Source organism: Perca flavescens, chromosome 7 (assembly GCF_004354835.1).
Source record: "Perca flavescens isolate YP-PL-M2 chromosome 7, PFLA_1.0, whole genome shotgun sequence".
Lineage (NCBI taxonomy): Eukaryota > Metazoa > Chordata > Actinopteri > Perciformes > Percidae > Perca > Perca flavescens.
In genome coordinates, this window is record NC_041337.1 from 13,370,983 (window position 1) to 13,397,311 (window position 26,329).

At 41.6% G+C, this 26,329-nt stretch overlaps 1 protein-coding gene across 1 annotated transcript in view; it reads left to right on the plus strand.

Moving 5' to 3' along the window:
- The first annotated feature begins 2,855 nt into the window (after positions 1 to 2,855).
- LOC114558067 (cadherin-4) overlaps positions 2,856 to 26,329 on the plus strand; it is a 246,031-nt gene continuing 222,557 nt past the window's right edge. The window contains exons 1-2 of the mRNA XM_028581788.1: positions 2,856 to 3,477; positions 4,826 to 4,937. Of these exons, the coding sequence (XP_028437589.1) occupies positions 3,421 to 3,477; positions 4,826 to 4,937 (169 nt within the window). The 5' untranslated portion in view covers positions 2,856 to 3,420. The remainder of the gene's footprint in view (positions 3,478 to 4,825; positions 4,938 to 26,329) is intronic.

Sequence of the window (26,329 nt, forward strand, 5' to 3'; positions counted from 1 at the left end):
TGACTTTGAAAAGCTACTGCCATTTAAACTTCTCAAAGAGGAATAAAACGTTTTTCTCAATAGGTAATACCAGAAGTTCTCTTTAACTAAAGAGCGCATTGCACGCTGCGTATGAAACGGTACACACTTCCTGTCTCCAAGGTGGGCGCGTCCTCGTTTGTTAGTGTAGCAAACGTCATGTGGATTGATGAAAAGTTATATTTGAATAATGTTCTTTTGCCAACATTAGATATTTACACAGCTGATTGACTCAACAAATGTGTGGCCATGCTGATGACTAGAAAGAAGACACTGTTTAAAAGTATCTCTGTGTTCACACTGTTTAAAAGTAACTCTGTGTTCAGATGTCAGCTTTATATCACTATTTACTAGGGCTACTGAACAGTAGGTATTGGTACTCAATACCTTTAAGGTATCGACCACAATAACCCAATACCAAGTAGTATTGACATTTCTCCAGTCAAGCGATACTTGCATTTGATCCTTTTTGTACCCAAATCGGGGAAAATTACTACTTTAGTTTTTAGTATTAAGGTTTTGCTCGCAGTTAATCACAGCAAGTGTTCTTTGATTTTATGTGAAGTGTGATTGGCCCACTACCACAGAAGCTACAAGCCTTACAGTCTCTAGTTCAGCGTGTTTCCATTCATATAATAGTATCAAATGAAGTAGAAAACATACATTAACCATATTTGCCATTACCAAAAACTTTTTTTAAGCCTTAACCAAGTTTTAGTTGCTAAACCTCAGCTAACCACACTGTCCAGGAATTGCCATGCACAGATATTGCAGGAATGAATCATTTGAATAAATCAATAATGTAATTTAGGGTTTTGGGATCGTCTAGTATTAATGTTCTGACTGGTGAAAGTGTTCTTTGACACACACACACACACATACATACAGAGAGATAGGGAGACCTGCCAATCACAGCATTTAACAGGACAAAAATCATAACCATGTCACAGAGCCCATCAGCAATAAAAAGGACTGCATAGAAGTGTTGAAGCTCAGCCTTGGGACAGAGGAATTGGGATGAGAGAGGTGGTAAAATGCCTGGATGTCAAACAGAGGGAAATTGGTTGAGCAGCTGCCCACTAAGGCAGAGTCAAAGTCTTTTTTAAGGGATTAGAGGCTATTGGCTCACTGAGCATATAGTATATAGACCAGTCTGCCAATCAGAGAGCGCAGAATATATGGGTCATTAGTAGCTCAAAGGGCCAGGCAGACAACCCAACCTCCATGTTCTACTGCTTTTTGTTCAGGGAAAGGTATTACGTAGCCACAAGGCCTTTACGGGCACACAATCGGCTAATGGTAAGGTTTGAACTGCATGCAAACAGATGCGAGGCAACACTTTAACATGGCCTTGTCAGCCCTTTTTATTCAGAAGCTCAGTTCAAAGAGAGCTATGTTCAGTGGATTCACATTGAAAACCATTTGAATTGACCTATGTTCAACTTGTCTTGTGACAAATATTCCCTTTTATAATCTCCGTCTCAGAGACAGGGTTAAATTATATTTGGTTAATTTGTTGCAAAAGGTATGCTGAGTATTCAGTGAGTTCATCATGTAAGCGTATGCCTGTGTGATAATCAAAATCCAACACATTAACTACATCTCATTTAGTCTTGATCAACGGAAGAACATTTCCAGGATAATTGCCTGACATTCCACGCCAGATGTCCCTCACCCTCAGGAAACGACAACAATCTTGAGCTAGCAAGCCACATGCTGAAAATGCCAAGTTTTGAAGTATATTTGGATCGTGCAACAAGGCAGGCCGACTTGGTTCTTTCGGTGAATGATTGTAAAGATTTACAAAGAATATGTTTACGACATTTACTATCTAACTGGGGCCTTTTGGGACCGATTGGCGGGGATTGCTGTGGACGAAGTACACACGGCGATATGGAGGAAGGTCTGGCCCCTCCACACTTACAATCCTGGATAGGAGAAAAAATACGGCCTGGGTTGTTTGCATATCTTTAAACCAATTACAATTGTCTTGGGCGCCAAGCAGAACCAAGCGGGCCTGCCTTGTTAAAGGATCCAAATCCATTTTCAGCGAATAGCTTGTTGTTTGTTGATGCTTCCTGAAACCAACAGAGTTTTGCCAGGCGAGGGACATCCGGCGGCGACAGATGTTCTGGTGATTATCCAGAAAATGAATTGTCGTCGATCTAGACTAATTGTATTGTATTGATTTAAACCATTTCAATTTCACCCACATGCTCCATTTTTGTCAAAAGGATTCCTAGTTTTAGTTACTGTGGTGGACTGTGGCAGTTGCATACTGCAGTCTTCAAATCAGACTACTTGACACGAAAAAAAATTATTAAAAAATGCATCCGTTACTACATACCACAAATGGTATTTCATTTTTCAAAGTAATCTGCAAAAAATGTGCATTTGAATCAAAACAATGGAAATGAGGGCTGATGACGTATTAATCACATCATAGTACAGTTTGCTATCCCTACAGTATATCTTGTGTTTAAAAAGTTACACAATAGTGTGTTCTCAAAGTGGACAGATGTTACATCCAGTACTTGTCAAGAGACTAATGGCGTTATACGGACGAGCCTAAAAACCCATCAATTTGTTGATTGCTTTTATGATTTATTTTGTGTAGCCTACAGAATTAATTAACTGGTCTCAGAGTGATCAAGATGAAGCATAGAGAAGGGGTAGGAATTATGTGTGGGTTTTCTTTTGTTTGTTTTTTTACTTGTGCTGATTACCTACAGGTCATGTGATACCTGCTGCATACGTGACATCCTGCTTAGTTTGTCCAAATTGAACCTTGAAAGATTCTTTAATCAGAATAACGGCAAGCAGACATTAAAGTTGGGAATGCTGCGCGCGTCTCCCTGACGAGTTAACTGCCGAAATCCAATAACGCACATATCAGATGGTGAAGCAGTGAACTTTCACGGCTAATGACTTCGCCATACATTTGGACGATAGGGACTCGAATCATGGTTAACCGACCCTTTCATTTGCAACCACAAAACTGCGAAGCCGTTTAGGTCGCCACAGGAGAGGGATTTAAATACCGGAGACCTCGGAAAGAGGAAAAGACGTCAGTGGCGTGGTTGTTTGTTCCAAAGCTCCAAACGAGTGTTTCTTTAAGTGCGTGTGTGGAGTTGTCCTGCACCGGGTGATAGGAGGGGTTGGAGAGTGACGCTGGCTGCGCCTTGGTGCTGAGCGGAGCGCTCACCTGCACATGAGAGAGCCGGGGGAACTCGGGCCAGAGCTGCAGCACACTCACGGAGCACAAGGAGGGGACGTAACGAACAGTCTGAGCAAGAAGGGGGGGGAAGAAGATAAAAAATTACACAATTACTGGAGAAGAATTACGAATCTAGCCTCTTTGTGGATCCTCGTCCAGGCACCCTGGCTCGCTCGCTCGCCACGATGAGAACTGACTTCGCTCTGGTCCTGACAGCAGCCCTTCTTCTTGACACATTCTGGGTGAGATTATCTCATTATTTAGAACCGCTTGTTCTGTGTAGAGGAGTTGTGAGAACGCGAGATGCAGCGTCGGAAGGCGCAGGGTTTCAAAGCAATGCGCTATATAAGCTTGAATAAAGTCATGTAGTCGGATGGAGTCCAGGGTCGGTCCAGTGTGCAGCAGCTGCAGCGCAGCGGTGGTTGTAATTTTCCTACAAGTAGTAATTGGTTCCCTAATGGATTTCAGTGTTTCCGTGAAAAAAAAGAAAGAAAGTAAGAGTTAAGAGCTCTGGTCGTCAGATTGTCCCTGGATCGCTGCGGGTTCATCACTGGGCTGCAATATCCTACACAAGTTAAAAATTACAGCACCGTTTAATCACCCAGGATGATACCTAATTCTTTATCAAAGTCATTTAGTCGTCTCGCTTAATTTGGCAGAGCATTCCCTTCCATGGCCAAAAAGCATTCGCTCATAACACATTGATCTTTTGCAGTTGTAAGGTGCTTTTCAAACCTTTTTCTCGTCATTTAATCTATACAAGCTGAATTAAGTCGGCGCCGGTGGGCTACTCCTTAACGCCGCAGCGAATATATCTGCTAAATCTTGCTCTCTGCCGCTTTTGTGACTAAAACCCATTTCTCTAATGCCGTGTCAATTTAGGGAAGTGACACAGATATATTTTACTTTTGCGTTATTTCTTCCCTAGAGGAGAGAACCTATAGCCAATGCGTTATGCCTCCTCTTAATTTAGACTCCAGCAAGCCTTGGCACTGGTGTGTGTTTGTGCGCGTTCACGTTTACTTGTGTAGTGGCTGTAGTGGGTCAGATCGTTCAATTTAACCAACAGTGACCACTAAATGTTTGGTGCAAAGTTTTCTGCAGACCGTTTGAGTAGTACACACACACACACACACACACACACACACACACACACACACACACACACACACACACACACACACACACACACACACACACACACACACACACACACACACAGTTCCTTCTTTTCTGCTAGTGTAAGACCCACAGTCAGGGTGAGAACATTCTGCTGCATTCCTGCCGTTTTCTTTTTGTGTGTGTATGCTGCGTGTCTCACTTAACCCTGAGCACAATATTTAAAAATTGTCCTCATTTCATTCTGGGGCTGGTTTCTTAATGGAGCGAGTTGCACAGAACATTTCATCAGATATTTTCGAAGTGTGGAACAATGGGCAATGGGCCTGCCCAGGAGCATATAGTTAATAAACATGTTGAATATATTTCTGCTAACTGCTGCTTTTCTCCATGACTCAGGGCCAGAGAGAAGCAAGAAATCAATGGAATCCATGTTTATCAATGTCTTTCTTTGTATTCTCTTTCTTCCAGAGGAATAATGGGGAGCATGCTTCCAAAGATCCCTGCCGACCTGGCTTCTCACAAAGCTTCTACTCTGTGCTGATTTCAAGGGATGTACTGCAAAGCCAGGGCATACGTAAAGGTAAGACCGTTAAGTGGCGAGACAGTTCCTTTATATTTTGTCAGGCAGGTTTGCATCATGAGTTAAAGAGCTCCTTCTCTGCAATGAGGCCAGTGACAGAAAATCTGTGTGGTGATGTGTTCTCTTTTAATGGCAGGCCGTGTCATTTTCAAATAATGAATGTAGTTTTTATGTGTCTGGAAAATAGATTGAAATCTTAGAAAAAGATTGAATTCTGGAAATTGATGCATGTTTAAAGCTGTGGATGACATCAAATACTGTAAACCGTAAGCTTTGAATTACAGTTGTGATGTAGTGACTGAGACAGAGCCAAACAAACATGTTTTCTGAATGTAAAAATGTACGTGGATACAATACATGCTTTTATTACGCTCCAAATGCTTGTATGTTACATGTTTGAATTATTTGAGTTTTTTGACATTGATCAACCTCTTAAACATTATTATTATTATTATTATTATTATTATTATTATTATTATTATTATTATAATCACTCCATCACTAATCTTATGTGCTGTTAAGCTTCCCACACCATGTCCTTACCCAGTTGTATGCATGTTGCACCAATTACACAGTGAGCCAACCAAGTTTGAGGGCCCGATAGTGCAGGAAATGGAATTGACATCCTGTGTCTAATCTGGCACTGCTCCTGCCAATGTGGGCTAATTGCAATTCTCTATTGATCCCAATGTTTTTTTTTTCTCATAGCTCAGCTAAGCTGTATTGTTTTGCTGTGGGCGCACAATAGCTCTTTTGTGGGTCGACAGTGTCTTCGGCAGCTGCACGGTATATATTTCTCACTCTCGTTAGTAGTGAGAGACCTGGCGGGGAACACAGCTGTCTAGACTCTCTCTCTTGAGTGTGTGCGTGTGTGCACATAGACACACACAGGCGCGTTAGACTAAGGATATACATGTGCTGTACAATAGGGTTCAGTATATTATTATTTTTGGTTGTTTTCTCTCTTTCTCTCTTGTTTATCCTCTTGCTGGAGTGATATGTCTGGAGGCAGGTATCAGCTTGATTTTAGTGTTTCATTAACTTCAGTATATTGTAGCCTGGCTGGAAGTGGGAATGGATATGGTACATTGTTGCTGGTAGTAAGCATTCTCTATGTGTGGTAATGATGTCTTCAGCCCAGCAGGGGGTGTCAACACAATCACAAACAATCACAGAATGAGCCATCACTGCTTCACAGGAGCCGTACTGACACTACTACTATATCAGAGAGCATTATTTATCTGGGTTGGTCTAAGAGCGATGACATTTCCTCTGTTGTTATTATAATAATAATACATTTTATTTATTTCATAGCACTCAAGGACACCTTACAGTTAAAACAAGCAACAATACAGTTAAGGCAAATATAATTTTAAAAAGACGCATTTAAACACTTTTAAAAATTGTGTCTGTGTTTGCGTTCAGACATAAACTAATCTTTAGAGGTCTAACAGGGTTGTTTTTAGTATTTGGAATTTTATTTACAAAAGCTGTGTTAGTGTAATTTTACTGCACACTTTTTTCTGTAAGCCACACAATAGTCATCTCCAAACAAAGCAGATAAACCACGGCAGTCTCCACTCATGAAACATGCTTTTTTTTTTATTCCTTGTTTATTTTTCATCATGAGGAGATCCCACCTTCCAGAGGGGTCATAGGGCGGGGTCACACTCAGCCATAGTACATGTGTCCTTTCATTAATGTTCAATCCCCTTGAATCAAATTAAAAGCATATGCTTTAATTTAACATTTATTTCCTCTGTGTTGTTTTTAAAGGATCTTGCTAAAGTAGAATGTGCTCATCTCAGTCGTGAAACACTCACAGCTGCAATATCATCTCCATGTGCGTCTAAGAGCACAGCTGCAGTGACCACACACACACACACACACACACACACACACACACACACACACACAGACACAGACACAGACAAACAACACACACACACACACACACACACACACACACTTGATTTACAGGGCTCAGCCAGTTGATTTATAGTTGGTAAGGGTGTCACTGGAGGGAGGCAGGAAGCTACTCTGGAAAGGCTTTAATAATAACATTGTTTAACCCAAAACCGTCAGATGGGGGAAGGAGTAATGACACTCAGTCATGCACACAGCCTATCATCGAACACACACACTGACACACTCACACAAACATATATATATATATATATATATATATATATATATATATATATATATATATATATATATATATATATATATATATATATATATATATATATATATATATATATATATATATAATTTTTTTTTTTTTCATGTTAGCCACCAGGGGAATAATGGGAAGGACAGAACTAGGACCTTGGCCATGATGGGGAGGATGTGTGGGTCTCGACAGGAGGTCGGCAGAGAGGAGGAGGGTGTTACATTTCACATTGTATCACTTCGAGTCACTCTGAAGTACCAGTTGCATAAAATGTCAAAGTGTAGTTATTGAAACCACCACAGCAGACATGATGGCAAAGCCAAAGCTGAGAACAAAACCAAGGCTAAATCTTTGCCTCATGGGCAATATCTGTCTAAGATATCCAAATTGCAAAGTGCGGAAATGGATTTGGTTCAGTTATTGAATTGCATCTTTGTGTAACAATCTGCATCCCACTTTTTCATCATTCCTTCAGCATTTTCATTTGTTGGTCATTTTAATTTTCGACCATCTCATGATTTAATTTTCCTTTTTAATCTGCAGTGAGGGTCATTTAGATCACTTCCTTGAGATTCTGGGTGTTTTAGCCAACTGAGGGTTTTCATTGATAAACACAGTCTGTCCAATAAACATTTATACATATAAATTCTACATGCTGCTTTGTTCCTGCTGCGTGAATCGATTTGCTCACCATTCATCTGGAAAAACCTTGGTTCAGATGGTGTTTTTATTAAAATTTTGATAAACATTTTAGACTTTTTATGAACAATAGAAACGGCAGGGGCTTAAGAGGTGAGATAATGGGTTTAAGGGGTGAGAGGCCTCACTTTATCGTGTGTGTGTGTGTGTGTGTGTGTGTGTGTGTGTGTGTGTGTGTGTGTGTGTGTGTGTGTGTGTGTGCGTGTGTGTGTGCAAAATGTGTGTATGACACATTCAGTGCTATGGTCACCCGCTCTCATTTATGCCTGGTTTTCATTAGAGCTATGACTGCTTCCTTACCACGCACACACTCTGGGCACCATTAGAGCAGAGCTCTGCCAGGCATGGTTAACGTCACACACACAGCAAAGTTGGTTGTTAAGAACATTTGAATCAACAAAAGATGCTGTCAGGATGTTTGGAGTGTTTTGTATCCCACATACCAGAAAGTAGGAGTTGGGTCCTGGCCAGACTCACACAGATAAAAACAGAGCCAGCTAACGTAACCTCATCCCATGTGTCCCTTTATCCCTCTGCTGATCCTGTTCCTGGTAATGAAAGCCAGGGGTGGTGGTTTCAGCTCAGTGAGCCCACTCTGCTGACCTTGGACTTTGTTTGGGTTTCTGGTGGTTTTGGGCAGACCTCACTTTCTGTATATGTGACTGCGGTTGTGTGTGTGTGTCTATGTGTGTCTGAGTGAAAGACAGATTTGGTGAATTCTGATGCGTGTATGTGCTTCTTTTGGACATGACAGTACCTAAGCTATAACAATGCTGACGTCCACAGTGTGGCTTCTCAGAGGGAATAGGAGATTTTCTCTACAGTCATCACTTTGTTTTTAGAAACTCCTTTGATGCTTGGCTCCATTTTGAAAATTAGATCCCCTCCAGTAACTCATCAGCCAGAATAAATTGCCTGAATGTCTGTATTAAGGTGACCATATCTGTCCTTAACCCTCCTGGCCAGGCTCTATATTGCTATTGTACTCATAAATACATTTTCTGATGCACTGTAAGCACTCTTTCGCTCTCTCTCTCTCTCTCTCTCTCTCTCTCTCTCTCTCTCTCTCTCTCTCTCTCTCTCTCTCGCTCATCCTTAAATATACACACTCTCTCACCCTCTTACGCACACACTCCATGTCTATCACAGTGTCTTTATATGCTGCCATTCAGTGGAGATTCACATTACAGCTGATTACATTTAATTCTATGCCTTGCCTCTTTGAACCAGATCTCTTCTCTCTCCCTTCATTGCCACCTTGTTTTTATCATATTTGCAGCATGGCTGTTGCCCACTAGGAGAATAACCAGAAACCAGGAGAAATGGATGAGCGAGCTTTGCATTCTGAATAAAACAAATTGTTCAGAGCTCTACTTTTCTCCTGGATAATATTTCCAAAAATCTCTTCCAGCGGGCACCGAGAAGGCCCCGGGTGATGAGTCTCAATTGCCTTGGTTGGTGAAGCTTTCCTCTGAAGGCTTTAGGTGATTTTTCAAAATCCAAAAGCATGGCTGTGACTTTGCTATATGCTTTGTATTGTGAACCTCATTTTGCAACTTGAAGCGCAGAATTTGAAATACAGTAGGCATCAATTTCACCCCCGGTTAAATGCACATAACTTTCTTCATAGGAAGAAATGGCTCAATATCACAAATAACCTTATACAGTAGGATCCTCTGCCCAAGATGTTAAACTATGAAATAAAATTACCTTCCCCTCTACCCAAAATCAGAGCTGACACACTCTTCAGTGGTTTCAGAGTGCCGGTGATGTAGGGACAGAAGTCCGCTTCGAAGGAGTGACTCATAGGAGCCTGAATAAAAGATGCTGTTTCTTTTCACACGCTCCAAAGGGATGGACAATACATCAATTTTCTCTTCCCCTTCACCCTCAAACAGAATTAAATTGTTTTGATTTGCTGTTTACCTTTTGCCCCAAATCTCATGATACACAGCCTGCAGTGTTATCTGGGTCGATAGGAGACAGGCGTCCTCATGGAGATTAGACATTGTTGGAATATAGCCTCCTTTTGTTTCTTTCTGTTTCTGCCTAAATCACGCTCATTGTTTCCTCTCATTATTAGTTTTTAGATCTCTGTGTCTTACTTTATTCTAATCTTTTGCAAAGTTCTATCTGTCTTTGATTCTTTCTTTTTGTTGTTCTGAATCATTCATTTTTGTCTCTGCAACCCCCTCCAATATAACCATCTAGTCTCCTGTTGTAATGCAAAATAACAATGCAAATCCTTATTCTCTCTCCGCCATCTGTTTGAACTATTACATGGTTTATGGCTAATTTTTGTGAGGATATTCAGTCACAGAGACAGGCGCAGACACATCCGTTTTCCATGGTTATTAATAACAGAGACGCATGAGGCTGACATTTGTTGGATGTCTTGTGAAGCGGTGAAGACACTACAGCCACACTGAGGTGCTGGTTTATGCTCTTAGCTCTAAAGGCTAATCTGACCTCAGGGAGTTGTTACAAAAAGCCAGTTGACACATATTTACTTAACGTGTAACCTCAGGCCTGATGTATGTGTCCAATTGTTTTCAAGAATTGTGTGTGGATTTTCCAGAGAGGCTCATATAGATGATTTATCCACATGTTGAGTGTTTCTTTTTCTGCCTGTTAAGGTCTAGACGTGAGTGGTTTATGAGATAAGCAAAGGGGGGGGGGGGGGGGGGGGCAGGCGTTACACCTGCAGGAGTTCCTGTTGATTGATGTTATCAGACTTGGGAACCCATGCTGTGGAACAGTTATGTGCTTCTGTGTGCTTGGTGTATGCATTCTGTGGCTGAATGCGCTGTGAGCACTGAGGTAGTTGTCCGACGCTCCGTGCGTTGAGGGCATTTGCCAGGTTTTTCCAAGCTGGTCATTAGAAAGGCAAGCAGGAGAGAATGAGAAAAGAAAGAAAGCAGGTGGAGGCCATTCTTTTTTAATGAGATTTTTGACATCTTCTCCCTTTTTGTTTTGAGAGGAGGGACAAAGGAGACGGGGAGGGAGGGAAGAGGAGAGTGGATGAACAATGTGGGAGACTTCCTGCAGATTGAGTTACTCTGCTGTGTGTGTCTGTGTGTGTCTCTCTCTGTGTGTGTGTGTGTCTGTGTGTGTGAACTCTGCATCCTTGTCATCTGCTTGGTACATTAAGAGACCTCCTGCCTTGGTATGATGGGCCTTCTGGGGTCCTACAGGACCAAGGTTATGGCCCTCCTGAAGACATTAAACCCATTTAAATACTTTGCTTGTACTCCAGCTCTTTAATGCACAGATGGTCTGCATGGGCTGTGAGATGACAAGAGGACACATACTAGCTCTCTCTGTTGCCCTCTCTCTCATATATATATATATATATATATATATATATATATATATATATATATATATATATATATATATATATATATATATATATATATACATACACATACACATACACACACACACACACACACACACGTGAACATTTTGTCTGAAGTTAGCAGGGTTTATTTGTTGGTGGTATCAGATTAAGACTCCACAGCGGCTGTTGTAAGGTGTCACTGATGTCTTTGGTAAAATAGTTTGTCACGAGGAGCAAGAGCAATGCAACGCGCGGCGCTCCCAGGGCTGTTCTTTTGCTGGAGTGTGGTGGACAGGGATTACGCCAGCAGGATAACGATAAGCCTACAAGGCTGTTTTCGCTTCGCTCGAGAGTCCCACTGACCATGTCCTTCAGCTAGGCCACGCTCCGTGGGAGGGTGAAACAGAGGGTGGAGTGGAGGGAGAGATACACTTTCTTCTCAACAGGGTACAAGATCAAGTATAAGATACAGCTCTGTAACCTAAAGCCAATCTATCAATATCCTATATTGTGTTGCTCACTGTCATTGCACATTCACACAAACACACGCACACAAAGAAACACAAAAAAACCATTATGGCACTCTAAAACAAATGGGCTCTAGATTTCCCCTCCCAGGCCGCCCACTACTCCAGTTTAGCTTTGGCCTGGGCCCAAACACTGTGGTGTCCTCTTCCTGCCCACTCACTCCTCCACTGCCTCCGTTTGTCTATGGCAGCATTTTAATTACAGACTAATTGATTACGTTAGGAACGAGGCCACTGTGAAGGCAACCAATAAAGGGATGATTCAGCTATCGCGGCTCCATCACTTTTTATTTTAGTTGGTGTGCTGTGATAAAGACAGGCAGTAGTTGTGGAAGACACATGGATGACACCATTTTGCAGTTGAATATTCTTTTGAATATTAATATTGCTTCTTTTTTTTTTATTTCAACTTTCAATTTCTTCTACAGTTCTACTGTTACTAGCACTGAGCAATTTAAAAATGTATGAGCTCAGTTTGCATGATTCTCCACTTCTCAGAATTCTTTAACCTAACAGTTTCTTGTTACAAAACATAATTAAAGAGCAGTGGACAAAAAGCTAATTTACAGCCAGTGTTATAAAAACTCCTCCATAACAGTGATTTTAGAAAAGGGATATGAAAAATGGTCCAGCGTTCTCACCTCTACCCCACCCCTCAATTATCTCTCCTCCCTGGCTAGTTTCCCCAAACTGAGACCGGATCGTTATTGTTAATTAAAGAATCTTCTGTCCATTTCTCACACTTTTATAATCAACCGGCAGAAGTGTATGATCTCTCTGAGAATGTGGGCAGGACAAATCCAAGAGCATTACAGACTCATATGCTATTCCTTTTGCTTGAAGATCCCTGGTCTTTGTTAAGGAAGGATGAAACGAAGGATGGAAGCCCTCGGAAGACATGGCTGTCTGGTAATCACTAATTGTGTCTTGAACTCGCTGTGAATGTTCCCCATTAAGTTCTTGAGTTCAGCACGCAGTCAAATCACCGCCTCTGAACAAGGAAGCCATGCAGGAACACAGGGGACAGAAGGACAAAAGGATAAAGGAGTTGGGGGTCGACAAACAGAGTGCCAGTAATGTTAATTAATCAGAAGACATTGATGAGTCCCATGGTGTCTGGCCCTACGTTATTCAACAGGCTAAAAGCTAATAAGGGGCTCACAGAGGCACTTCAAGAGGAACTCTGGCCTTTGCAAACAGTTTCTGATGATTTATATCAAGATAGATGTTTGCTTTTTTTATGACCTATTTGATTGGTTTCCCCTAAGGGGGGTATCCTTATATCTCCCTGTAGTTTGGGGCAGAGTTAACTGGCTAGTTAGGCACTCCCTTGAGCTCGTGGTTGAATGTTGAATTGTTGCTCAAGGATAGAGTTGGTTGCGGGGGCAATTAAGTGGAGACCTTCAAAATCATAGCTTTTTGATTCACTAGACTTCAGAGCTGCATGTAACACTAATTGTCATCTACAAACATGCCTGCTATTTTTCCAATCTACTAATTCAATGATAATAAAATAAAATGCCAAAAACTACAATATAAATATTTAAACATATAACGGCAACAAATCTTGTGACCCAGTGAATATTTTGCTTGATATCGGACTTAAAAGATTGATTCTCCTAATTGTCCCTTTTCTGTTGACAAATTAATGAATTCATTAATTGACTAGTTGTTTCAACACTATATGTCATGTTAAAAGTTGTTATTTGATGAATGTGGTACTGCTTAATGTAGTTTATCCACCGCTGTGTTCATAGAAAGTGTAATGGCAGTGGAGAAATGAGCAACTGTTCAAAAGATCAGAGAACATTGTGCTCTGATCTTTGATCTCTGATGTATAGCTCAACTTTAATCTATTATTCAATGCATTGAAATGTTAGATAGTAATGTGAATAATTAGAGACCTCTATGAGTGTGTATGTGTTCGAGCATAAATCCATTTGTGCGTCCATATATTTTCATGTTTTTTTGTATAATATTGTGTGGCATGCTGGTACATGGCACAGTAAGTAGCACAACAAAGGCTACATATTCTTAAAACAGAATTTGTATAGGTTTGTTGATGTTGTAGAACTATACTGTAAATATCTAGTTTTTTTTAATATAAGGTTATAGTGAAGCAGTCACTTCTAAACTAAAATACACTATCCTAAAATCACTGTTGCTGTTTGGATGGTCTAATGATCCATGATATCACAGTGTAGATGGTGGGCCACATTCTTTGTTTTTGTTCATGGGAGGCAGCAGGGAATATTAAAAAAAAACAACCATGTTTTTAGTGTGAAACTCAGTGCTGCTCCGTTCACAATAAGATATAAAAAAATTGTCAAAGACAGATCATTGTAGCTGTGGCAACGGTTGTCACATACTCAATTACTCTCTTTAGTTTTTACTCCATTGATCAATGCATACATTAACTTATACATTGATGATGTGCTGTATTGTGTCTGTTTTGGATTTCCACTGCAGTCGCCACCAAAGTTTAGTAATTTCAAATGTAGTACTTTGCTGTAAAAAGTCCAACTTGATGAGCAGGAATCGGAGTGTAAACAGGAATTTGCTGTTGCGTTAAACTACTAGCTTTGTTTGTAAGGCTTGTTTTGTCTAAGAACCTGAAGAATTGGAGGCATGGATATTCTTAACAGAACCTGTTCTTCATTTCAATATCAAGGCTTCATACTTATTCTGTAATACAGTGGGTGACTGCTGTGGAGAACTGTAATTATACTTTTGCCGTTTTTTCTATACACATCTGAAGCAGGAGCTGAATGCTGAAAATTGGTATGTGACACTGCAGCATGTCTCCTAGCTGGAAAGCTAACACAGCCTTGTAATACTATTGGTCAAACTCCATGATTTAAATGTAGACTCGCAAGCCAGCCATTTCAAGCCTCGGGACCAACCCGCTTTCAAAAGCACACTGGCCAGAATTCCCTTCTTCTCCCTCTCCCTATCTGTCTTTTTCAGCACATCAGAGGAAAAGGCAGAGAGCGAGGGTAATAAAAGGCCCCGCTTTCCTCCTCTGGGCCTGGGAGAATGTAGAGAAGCAGATAAGTTGTCTAGCTCTGAATCTGAGAATGATCAAAAACAAAGTGAATCCTGTGGCCGCCGAGGGAACAAGCTCCTGTGAGGGAGCGAGGGGAAAGAAGGGAAAGGGAGAGACAGAAGAGGAGGAGGAGGGCTAGAGGAGGGCTAAAGGAGCAGCCAAACTCAGAAGAGAAGACAGTGTTTGCTCATCTCTGGGTTAGAAAGGGATGAGGAGCTGCAGACAGATTTGCAAGCAGGGCTATTTTCTCTGCTCTAACCTAGGACAAGGATGGACAGAAAAATGGGTCCACTCTATAGTATACCTTTCAATGGTTTGTGAACTATGTAGCAGAGTGTTGGTGGTCTTGAATGATGATTGGTATATTGTTGGCCTCACTGCACTGTGGAGATAATTCATGTTTTATTGTCCTATGAACTGGGCTTTGGGAGAGGTTAGACACACACAATTAAATATTGCACATGCTTAGGCATTTATACATAGCATTATACACGCGCATACATTGTTGACTGTCCCTCGAGGCATGAGGCAAGGCCCTGGTCTGTGTGTGTGTGTGTGTGGGGGGGTTATCCTAAACACAGAAATGAAAGGATTACAAAGCGATGGTGTAATCCAGCTGTCAATCACACCTCATTAGCCAACATAGGTTTCAGAACCAGCGAAAGGATAGAGACTTCCCTAAATTAGACTAGATACAATAACTAAAATGCTGCAATAAGAATATCAGGTGCAGCTCAAGAAGTGCACAAATAAAAGCATGGCTTTGGTTTTATTTAGAAATATATATAGGCCTATATTATAACCTATTGAGTCTTTTTTCATTGGTCCATAGGTGAAAGTACAGCTTGTTGCTGTACCCTAGATTTTTTTGACCAGAAATAGGTCTTTGTTATGTGTTGCATGTTTTAACACCAAGGACCATGTTGTTGTTTACACTTTAACATGCTATCCTTTTGGATTATGTTGTTTGTCAAATCCAAAATAAATCAATCAATCAATAGTTGGAGTGGTAGGAGATAGAAACCAAGTAAGGGAGGAATGACAAGGATACAGTATAAGAGAGTGGGAGGAAGAGGAAACCAAAGAAAGACGGGTGGAGTAGAGGTAACAGCCTCACTATTCTGCTCAGGGGGCTATGCAGAGAGTATATTAAGCTTTCATCTGCCTTTCCTCTCCTCCTTTACCTCCCTCTGCTTCCCCACCGCAGCAGCACTAACAAAAATCAAACGCAGGGAGCGCTAGACATGTCAGTCACGTCTCAAACCCACAGTACTGCTTGTAATTCCCTGATTAATTAAGAACAGTGATTTGTTAATTTAATTGTAGGTGTTGGGTCGTTTTTTTCACCCCCCCCTCTCTTGCTTTCTTCTGCCGCTTGCTCCCTCTCATCCTCTTGGCAGGCTAATTTGCCCTGCAGCTTTGAGGAGGGGAAATGAAAGGTATAGCAGAGGAAGCCTTCAGATGGTTTATTAAGAATTGATTTGCCATGGTGGCAGAGAGACGCACCGTAGGGAGATACACGCTGACGTGCCTCCCAGGCAGACACCCCTGGGCTGTGGGGGAGAAAGAAAGCAAGATGGGGAGACAGAGAGGCGTGTGATATTGCCTGGGTGTCTTCACTGGGTACATTTCAGAACCACTGTTTACCAACCAACCCCAAGTATCTAAATCTAGATCCACCGAACTCACAGCAGTGTTGATCTTTCAGCTTGTGGCCAATGCCTTCTACATGATAAAGTAGTTGGGAGCCTATTTGCAGAGCCCAGTGGTAAATGGTGTGAAAAAACGGCCGCGCATCCTGTTGTGAAACATTAGATTTTTGTTGTTCTTAAAGGGGTGCGCATAACATTTGCTAATCTGGACAAAATTACAAGCCGTGCACGGCAGCCAGCTAATATGGCTACTATGCCATTAGCATAGTCTGCCTGTTTCAAAAGACAGGGCCGGCCACCTCTCCCACTGTGCGTTGGCTACGGTGCTGTCACATCGTCCTGCTCATGAGCAGGAGAGCACTGGACAGCATGGGAGGCAAGAGATAGATGACAGATCAGAGGAATTAGAGCTTCAAAGCTGCGGCGAGAACAGAGAAACAGAATACCCCCCCAGCTAGGAGAAATGGCTAAGGAGGCAGTGCATCTTATCTTTAGCAGCTCCTCTCCCCATGTCCGTACAGAAGCCCCTGCCCCCTCATTTACAGCTGGTCAAACACCAGATCCATGAAAGCTTATTGGCTCTCCAGTCATCTTTTTCATCCTTGTGAGTTTTTTATGTCAGGTGAGATTGTTGTTTCTATTTCTAATCTTCATGAGTTGATTGGCCACTGCTGCGTTCCATTTCCTCTTATCACAGAAGTGTGGCATTTCTCATTATCCCTTCACTTAATTTATGCACAAGATATATTCTTTGTTTGGTAAATCCAAATTTAGCGACAACAATTTGACAGTTCCTGTTTTGTTTTTAAGAAAATAGGTTTGGAATCAGGGATGTGTTCTTTGTTTCTTTCTAGCTGTTTGCACACAGCCATACTGTGATGCGTATGTCTGTGTGCAAACGGGTGCAGGTGCGCGTGTGGAAATCGGAGGTGCCGGTTTGATTGAACTTGAGAAAGTTTGTTTTTTTCTCTTCCATCGAATGAGATGAACAGAAGAAACTGGAAACGGAAAAGCACAATAAAGATACTTATTGGGACGGTGATGAAAGACTTGGCCTCATCATGCTACAGCACCTGACTGCACAGGAATTACGGAACAGAAGCAGAGCGTAATAACACCATCTCAGCCATGTGACAAGCAACATGTATGAGCTGCCAGTCACAGAAGTTTTATATAGCTTCACACGTTCTCATCCTCATTACTGATGACCACTTTTTCAGGTATGTAACGATGTAAAGACTGTACACACACTGATATCAGCCACTGCAAAAGCATAGTTGGTATTTTCTTTTAAAATCAAGACCACCATTGACTTGACAGGGCTGGTTAAAATGTGAGCTGCTTAAATTAAAAGATTTTTCAATAGCTTCTTGCTGGCATGTTGTGTATTTTGACGATAAAGTACTGGTGTTTGACATGCTGCAGTATAATGACTCTGTTAAGTAAATAAGCATCTTAGTGGTTTGGTTTCTACTGGCAACATTTTGGTCCAGAAGTTTGAATTGCTGTGGTCTTCTACCTTAACTGCAATATCATCTCTGGCCAGAAAAAGCCCTTGAGGAGTGCTTGTCTTCTCAGAGGAGGGTGTGTAGAAAATGCTGAGTCGGATGTGATGCCCACTGGACAGAGAAAATGGAGACAAATGATACTGCATTGAAGGGCACAACTCTGTTCTATTATAACTAAGAAGGTAAAATATTCTTCATAGACGCCTGCTCCTTCTTATAGAGAGGACACGGAAACATCTTTCGTCCATTTGATCCACATTTCCACTCAAGCACAGGAGAAGCTGAGGCGTTCCTGTGCCATAGAGAAAAAGGCATTTTTCTTTGAAGCGCACGCACACATTTGCATACACATGACTCCTGCAGTGTGCATTGCAGCACCGCTATACCATGTAGAGGTAAACGGAGCGGTTGCGCAGAGAACAGTCACAAAGTTAAATGATGTCACATCGAATTTGTCAAATCAAATATTTCCAGCGTTGTATGTCTCATGTCAATAGCCCGCTGCAAGGTTTACCAGGCATGATCTCGCTTGCGTTTGTTGCTTTTGTATGTCAGCATAGAAGTGATTTGTCCTGCAGATGCAGACTAATGAATGAGGCATCCTGCTCGTGGGCTGATATTAGCCGGGGTAGCAGTTCCTTTGATGTGATTAGCTTCGTGCACTCTCTTGACAAATTGAGCTGTCCTTACCTCACAGCTAAAACACAAATCTATGCCAAAAAACAAAGAAACTCCTTCCGCTTAACAAAGTGTGTGTGTCTGTGTGTGTGTCTGTGTGTGTGTGTCTGTGCGTGTGCGTGTGTTTAAGATAGATTAATCAAGACTGATAGCTATATTGATAGATTTGAGTTAATAGTTAAAACAATAGTCTTAAGCCACACTAGCGGCTCTATGAGGCTGTACATAGGTACAGCGACGCTGTCTTTGTTGTAAGCGCTTACATCAACATGCTAACATGCTCACAATGACAATGCTAACATGCTGATGTTTAACAGGAATGATTTTTGCTATTATACCACCACTATCTTGGTTAGAAACCACAGCTGAGACCAGCTGGGACTCATTTTCAGTTCTGGAGTTTGATGCCTTAGACCGGTTCACTTTACTTCATGACTGGCTATGTTAAAAGAATGTAATTAACCATAGTATACAAGTCTTCAATAGAGATGTTCCGATACCGATACCAGTATCGGTATCGGCTCCGATACTGCCTTAAACGCTGGTATCGGTATCGGGACGTACTGGAGTTTATGCACCGATCCGATACCACGTAATAAAGCCCTAAAGAAAATCTACGTTAAAGTAGTTTATTTAGGTTCTTTTTCCGTTATAACTGACTGTCAAACTGGAAAATAAAAGAAAGTTCTGTGTTTGTTCATGTTTCACAAAGAGTTTAACCTGAGCCAGACCGACAGCAAAGATAGAAATAATATCACATCCATACAGGGATAGTAGTATACAGCTGTTAAAACATAATAAAATATATGACACACTGGTATCTGATCGGTACTCGGTATCGGCCGATACGCAAGTTCAGGTATCGGAATCGGTATCGGGAAGCAAAAAATGGTATCGGGCCATCTCTAGTCTTCAATAGCGCACTGTTCTCTACAGCCTTGTCATTTTTGTGTTGCTTCCTTATGTAGATGTATTAGAACAGTTAACAATGACGTTCGGCAAATACGTGTTCACAGATATCCAAAGCTTAAAATGAAATAACAAAAAATATGAAATAAAAACACATACAGAATCAAATAGTGCTGCTTTGCGTTATCTATTTTTATGGTTTCTTTTTGCTCACGGATCGCAGGAGTCAAAACATAACTACGTCATTATAACCAGACTGCACTCTGTAGTGGGCTGCATGAATGTAGAGAATGGTGGGCTGCAAGAAAAAAATACTACTGTAAATAAAGAGCGGGTTGCGAGTGCAGGCAGCCTAGGGACAGCATCCATGATATATTTTGACTAGACTGTGATTTCAACCCAGCACCGTGACTGAACACCGCCTGGCCTCATGAACAAAAAAAACAGACCGGCCCACCGGGAATTCTCCCAGTCTTCCCAATTAGCCAGTACAGGCCTTGCTGAGACTATTGGAAATGTCATTAGTTTTGCAGGTATTTGTTGTAACGAATTGGAATTTTGACCTGATGATGGTGCTGGATTAAAGTGAAGGGAACACCAAGGTTCAGCAACTTCCCTGAGGGGACCGTGTCTCCAGCAAATTTCCTGGCTATCCATCCAGTACTTGTAGAGACATTTTCATTCCCAAATCTCTTGGGATTATGAACATTTAATGACAATCCATCCGATAGTTGGTTCAACAGACCGTCAGTATGCTCCTTGGAGTCCTGTCTCTAGCGGACTGTGGGAAATCATTTTACACATTGTCATGTACTGACACATACTGCATGCTACACGCTGACATCTTGGTCTGGAAAGTTAATTCACAGACTACATACATTTTTCAAAGTCATATTTACACATCTGTAAATTATCAGAGTCGTAAGTTTTTTTAAGATGAGAAATTAGTCTCGAAAATGTACACTAATAATTGATAGTTCGGAGGAGCAGCTGCAAGGCCAGTGAGCAAGCTTTGTGGAGTGGTTTATATGATAACAAGCATTACCCAAGGACTAGTCTATATCCACGACCTTCCACTTCCCGGGGTTGCTCTCTTGGTGCCGGAAATTCCGCCGTATGTCCTTTTCGGCCGGATGTCCGTCACCTTACGCTTTCTTTGTGTTGGAATATTAAACTCCTGTGGATTTATGAGGACTATGGTGAACTGCTCCTCCGATCTCTGCAGGGTAAATCCAGACAGCTAGCTAGACTATCTGTCCAATCTGAGTTTTCTGTTGCACGACTAAAACAACCTTTAAATGTACACGTTCCACCAAAACAATTTCCTTCCAGAAGCTATTTTGCAGCGGCACTGGGGCTCGCCCATGACGATTGTGATTGGTTTTAAAGCCTTGCCAATAAACCAGAGCACGTTCCTCTCCCATCCCGGAATGCTGTGTGGACTTGCCAGACCCTCCTCCGCTGCGCTGTGGAGGAAGGTCTGGCAATGCAAGACTATCAAGGATGGACCAGCAAGTTGGGCATTTTTTCGAGTCAGCTTCTGCTGGTTGTATTCATGTTGATGTTTCTGTGGAGGAGAACACTTGTCAGTTATCTGTAGCTGGGATTAAAGTCTGACCTTATTGCCTACAGAGTAATTTTGGTTTACACATTGACACCAACCCTAAAGCATGCCAATGTCTAAGCCTTGTCAGGCCACAATGAGCAAAGCTAAAATGTGTGGACTCACTACGCGAGAGGCTATCAACAACTGCCTCGCTGACTAAAGTAAGAAACTGGAGGGCAATTAACATTATTGAAGGAATGAATCAGTTTTGCCAGCATCTGTTTCTCACTACCTCTGTAACTAGAGGGTTTAGTGGGGCTCTTTTACCAACTGGGGATATTGTGACTGTTCTTGGAACAGTCCTTGTTGAATCCAAATACTTGGATCACCTTCATATATTCTCCTGAAGTGACCAGAGTCTCTGTCTGTGTTAGAAAGCCCTGTGTGTGTGTGTGTGTGTGCACGTGTACGCACGCGTCTGCGCGCCAGCTTTTGAACATTAACTTGTACAGGCTTTCTTACCTAACCACTGAATGTTTGGACAGAGAGCACCACATCGCTTAGGAAATTCAGAACAGACTCATGGCAAATTATTTTCTTCTTCATCTGTTTGCAGTCAGATTTATCTTGGAAATGAACACATAAAACTAAATAAAGCTCCATCCCTCTAGCAGCTTTAGGGAGATTTTCTAAATATTTAACTTTAATTTAGATACCAGTGCACAGAGGTAATTGTATTGGAGGACCTGCTCTGAAACTTTTTGAATAATAGAAGTCCATCAGTTCAGCCACTTAAGATAGTGTTTAATGAATTAAGCAGGCCCAGGATGGGTGACCTGAGGTGGAAGACAAAGAGGTTGTATATATTACACCTATCTGATGGGACGTCTGCACATTAAGCATAAAGTATTCTCATGTCATCATCAGGGGAAAAGGGATTTGCTTATCTTGGACTTAGAGGAATGGGCTTCTTTTCTCTTTGTCACCTATTACTGGGCCGCAGAGAAAACTTACCCTGGAATTAAAATGTGCATTTGACCATTCACAAAAGAAGTAAGATGTGTTTACAGCATTTGGCCTTGTGTAGTGACAGCATGATATTATTTAGTGGTTGTTACAGGGATGAATAAATGATCATACCCACACCAGCATCAATGCAAGTCGGACTCTCAACATTACACTCCTCTCCCTATTCGCTACGTCCCCTTTAGTCTGCCCCCAACTCCACCCTACTCACACACACCCACACACACACACACACACACACACACACACACACACACACACACACACACACACACACACACACACACACACACCTCAGTCCTTTACTGTAGCAAGTGGAGACTCTTATCATTGATTTTCTCTTTTCTCCCCTCTGTTCACTCACTGCAGCGCCTCCAAACTTATCTGGCTCTGACAGAACAATGCTGCAGTAGGAGGGCACTAAAGGACAGATTAGATTGTTTGGGGATTCTCATTCCATACTTCCAGGTCTATGTTTTCCTATTCTGTAGCACATTCCTACCCCCTGTGATATTCTTTGTTCGCCTCTATCACTTGCATTTGCAACAACTTCTACTCTTCTTCTGCCTCTTAGGGGTGAAGAAAGATCTCTGCCTTGTTGCTGTACATTTTGCTTGTGTGACTGTGTGCATTAGTTAAAGATGTAGTTAAGGTTTACATTTGTGTCAGTGTGTGTGTGTGTGTCCCCCCCCCAGCGTGTTTGTGGTGGTAGCGCCTCCTCTGTCTGAGCCATGGTAATTACTGTGCTTCACTGCCTCTGTAGAAATCAATGAAGCTGAACTCATTGTCTCTCTCTACATGGAAGTCAACAATCGTGTGAATTCCCTGGTGACATCGCAGCCACTGCTAAACCAGCTTCCTGAATTTTCATCAGTCTGTGTGTCTCAGTTTGTCCTTTTTGTTTCTTTTTCTCTCTCTCTGCCACTGTCTCTTTTTGTTGTTGTGTATGTCTGGTTGTTTCCACATCTCATTGAGTTCTTCCAGGGGTAATTGAGCTTAAAAGTGTTATTTAATTTCCATGTATGTATTTCTGTATTTAATTTGAATCATACAGTCTATTTAAAGTCGCTAACAGCATTGTAATCTAATTTCCAAACAACAACAGCTAGAAGGCATTGTAATGTGTTTTTCCAAAATGGATTTTAAACATTTAAAGTGATATTTTTTGCAGACTTGAAGTCAGTTTTTGTGTCTGTTTATATCTTTAAAAATAGCATCCCACGCCAGACTCAGCCTCCCGTTGGCTGTGTGTACAGTAGCTTTGTCCCAGTGCTGCTTAAATGGAGAGGAAATGTTCCCATTATCTTTGCTGAAGCTAAAACCACTGTGGCCACACTGGCAACTTTATGGGAGATTGCCAGTTGTCCTCCATCCCATACTCCCTTTGCTAATGTTTACCCTTCACACTGCACTTTGATGGAGAATAGGTTAGCCTCAAACCCAGGCAACCTCAGTGGAGTGTGGGAGTGTAGGGTGAGGGGAGCGGGCATGTGGGGGGGGAGGTTAGTTGCCTGGAATGTGTGTAATAGGATGGTGAACCAAAGCCAGAGATGCTGGGTGTGATTTTGACCGTGGTGGCTTGGGTTAGCTAATTGCTGTTTGGGAAAGGATGAGATAAGATGGGAAGCGATGGATGGCCTGTCAGCACTTGGATGGAAGTTGGCTCCAACTGTTTTTTGCCCTTTCTGAATGTGGATGGAAACCCAGAGAGCGATATGATGCCATGGCAAAAACATAACCCAACAAGAGTCATTAATTTCTAATTGCCTTTTCTTTTACTAACACATTATGTAGGTATTGTATGTCATATATATATATATATATATATGTATGTATGTATATATATATATATATATATATATATATATATATATATATATATATATATATATATATATATATATATATGTATGTATGTATGTATATGTATATATATATATATATATATATATATATATATATATATATATATATATATATATATATATATATATATATATATATATATATATATATATGTGTGTGTATGAATGAGAGAGAGATAAGGAGAGTGTGTGTGCTACAAGTAATGATGGAAAGGGAGAGAGTGTTACAATGAAAGGATCAGGGCATGGATTGGGGCAGAGAGTCTAATGCAGATGTTGTTAATGTGATTCTATTGTCAACAAATTGGCAAGAGTATACGTATGCCCGCTAAAACAGCACGCATGCAATTAGTGCAGAGAAAGCAAGCAAGTGCTTTGCATGCCAGTCGTGTGCTGTGCTTGTCTTTTGGCACCACTTAGCTTGTGTTGCCATAGAGTGTATGAATTGGTCTGCAGTCGTGTTGGCTCTCAAACTGTCCTCGTCAGTGGCCATTTGTTTCCATCATTATGGCTCCATAATGGGCCAATTGTGGCAGCTATCTTAAAAAGCTGGCTTTGCAGAGGTTTACTTACTGTAAAGCTAAGTAAAAAGATTTTTCCCTCCTTTAAGCGCTCTTTTTAACCTTAAGTATGCAAAACGCCTGGACAGCCCTTCACCAGTTAATAGTACTGAAAATAGAGTTTACAGGAAAAGTAATCGGAGACTGAGAATCATCTCAACCCTTTAGTCTGGAAAATTGGCAGAATGGTGAAGAGTTTCTTGTGCTGTAAAAATAGATCTGGGAAGGAGATATTATGATGAGGTTATCATCTCACTGATGAAGGTAGAGAATTTGTGTTGTTACTCCGTGTGGAGATGCTTTTGTCTACAATGGCCTTTACTAGGAAATGTCACACAAAGCACTGAGGCATCAAGGACCACTCTCAGGGCAGGGCCCCAGGCTGCAGCAACCAGGATACTATCACAAATACTAAAACACACCCACACACACACACACACACACACACAAATAGACATAATTAGTACAAGGACTTAGTCACAGTCTATGTGATGTAAGAAAGTCTTAACTAAAAGCTTCTGGCTCAGCACGAGTAATGCTTGTTTGAGTTTGAAGAGGTTACAAATAACATTAATGTTGTTGTTATGAAAAACCTTGTTTTTTCCCACGTTCTTTCATCCGTTGTGAAATAACATCTTACCGGTGATAATTGTTTTGCAAATGAACCAGTATTTTCTAAAAAATGACACATTTGCATGGAAGTGAGACAGAGATTGTACTTCATTGTAATAGTCTGTCTCACATGACATTTGATGTATTTTTTCCTGCTTCTATTTGTATTTTCGCACTGTGGATCTCGGGGGGGGGGAGAAGGGAATAGCCTGCTGAACTAGGCCAGTGGAGACATTGACATTTAGACTCAAAGGCTAATGGGATGCCTGAGTCTGCCCTGCGCTTGCCGACTCTTTGTCGGGGTTCTCAGATCAGGACCGACTAGCCCACGCTCCTCTTCCAGACCGTGTGGAGCCCTAATGCGCTCTCCCTCCAGACACGGCGTCTTTGAAATATTCCCATCTTTTCATTCAGTCTCCACGTCTGAATTGTAGTAGCTGAAGCCAGTATGGCTGTCTGCGTGTCTCTCTGGTGGCTGCAGCTGAAGACTCCACTCATCTCACACTGAGAGAGGGCCGCGGGGAGGCCACAAAAGAGAATCTCATTGTCTCCTCTAATGGAGGACAGGGGCTCATGGAGTTCTGCTCTTACAGTGGTAAAGCAAGGCCCTCCTCAGACCAGTCATTTATTCTGTCTAAAGGCTCATTTATTTTATCCCAAGGCTATGTTGTGAAAAACATCTCTAATGATGATAGTAATACCCAGTGGGTTAAGATGTTGGAACGATCTTTCATCTCCCGTGAGATGTCTTAGCCTGACCTATTCTTTGACCCTCAGGGCCAATGCTGCCTATTGGAGCCAGAAGACTCATTTGACGTAGCTCAAAGGCTGCCTTAACCCTGCGGTAAACTCCTATCACCATTGCACATCCTCAGAATACTCTCAGACATTTTGACACTTGGTATTGGATAGTGTGGCCAAAGCTTTGACACACCCATTACAGTGTAATAACTGGAAAGTGCAATACAAATTATACATAATACAAAAGTTTTTGTGCTATATACTCATCCACGTTGTGGAAAAGTTGCATTGAGAGATGACTGCACACCTTCAGGCACTTAACAGATGACGGTTGCCTGTGCTGCTGCTGTGTTGTAATGTCTACACTATAGGTGAACATTTGGCAGCTCCATTACAGCAGTTGAGTGGTGTTTTACTCATTCATTTCCACTACCTAAATTTTACCGCAGACTGACTGGGGACTGGAAATAAAACTAACCGAGGACTGGGAAAATCTGAGGATTT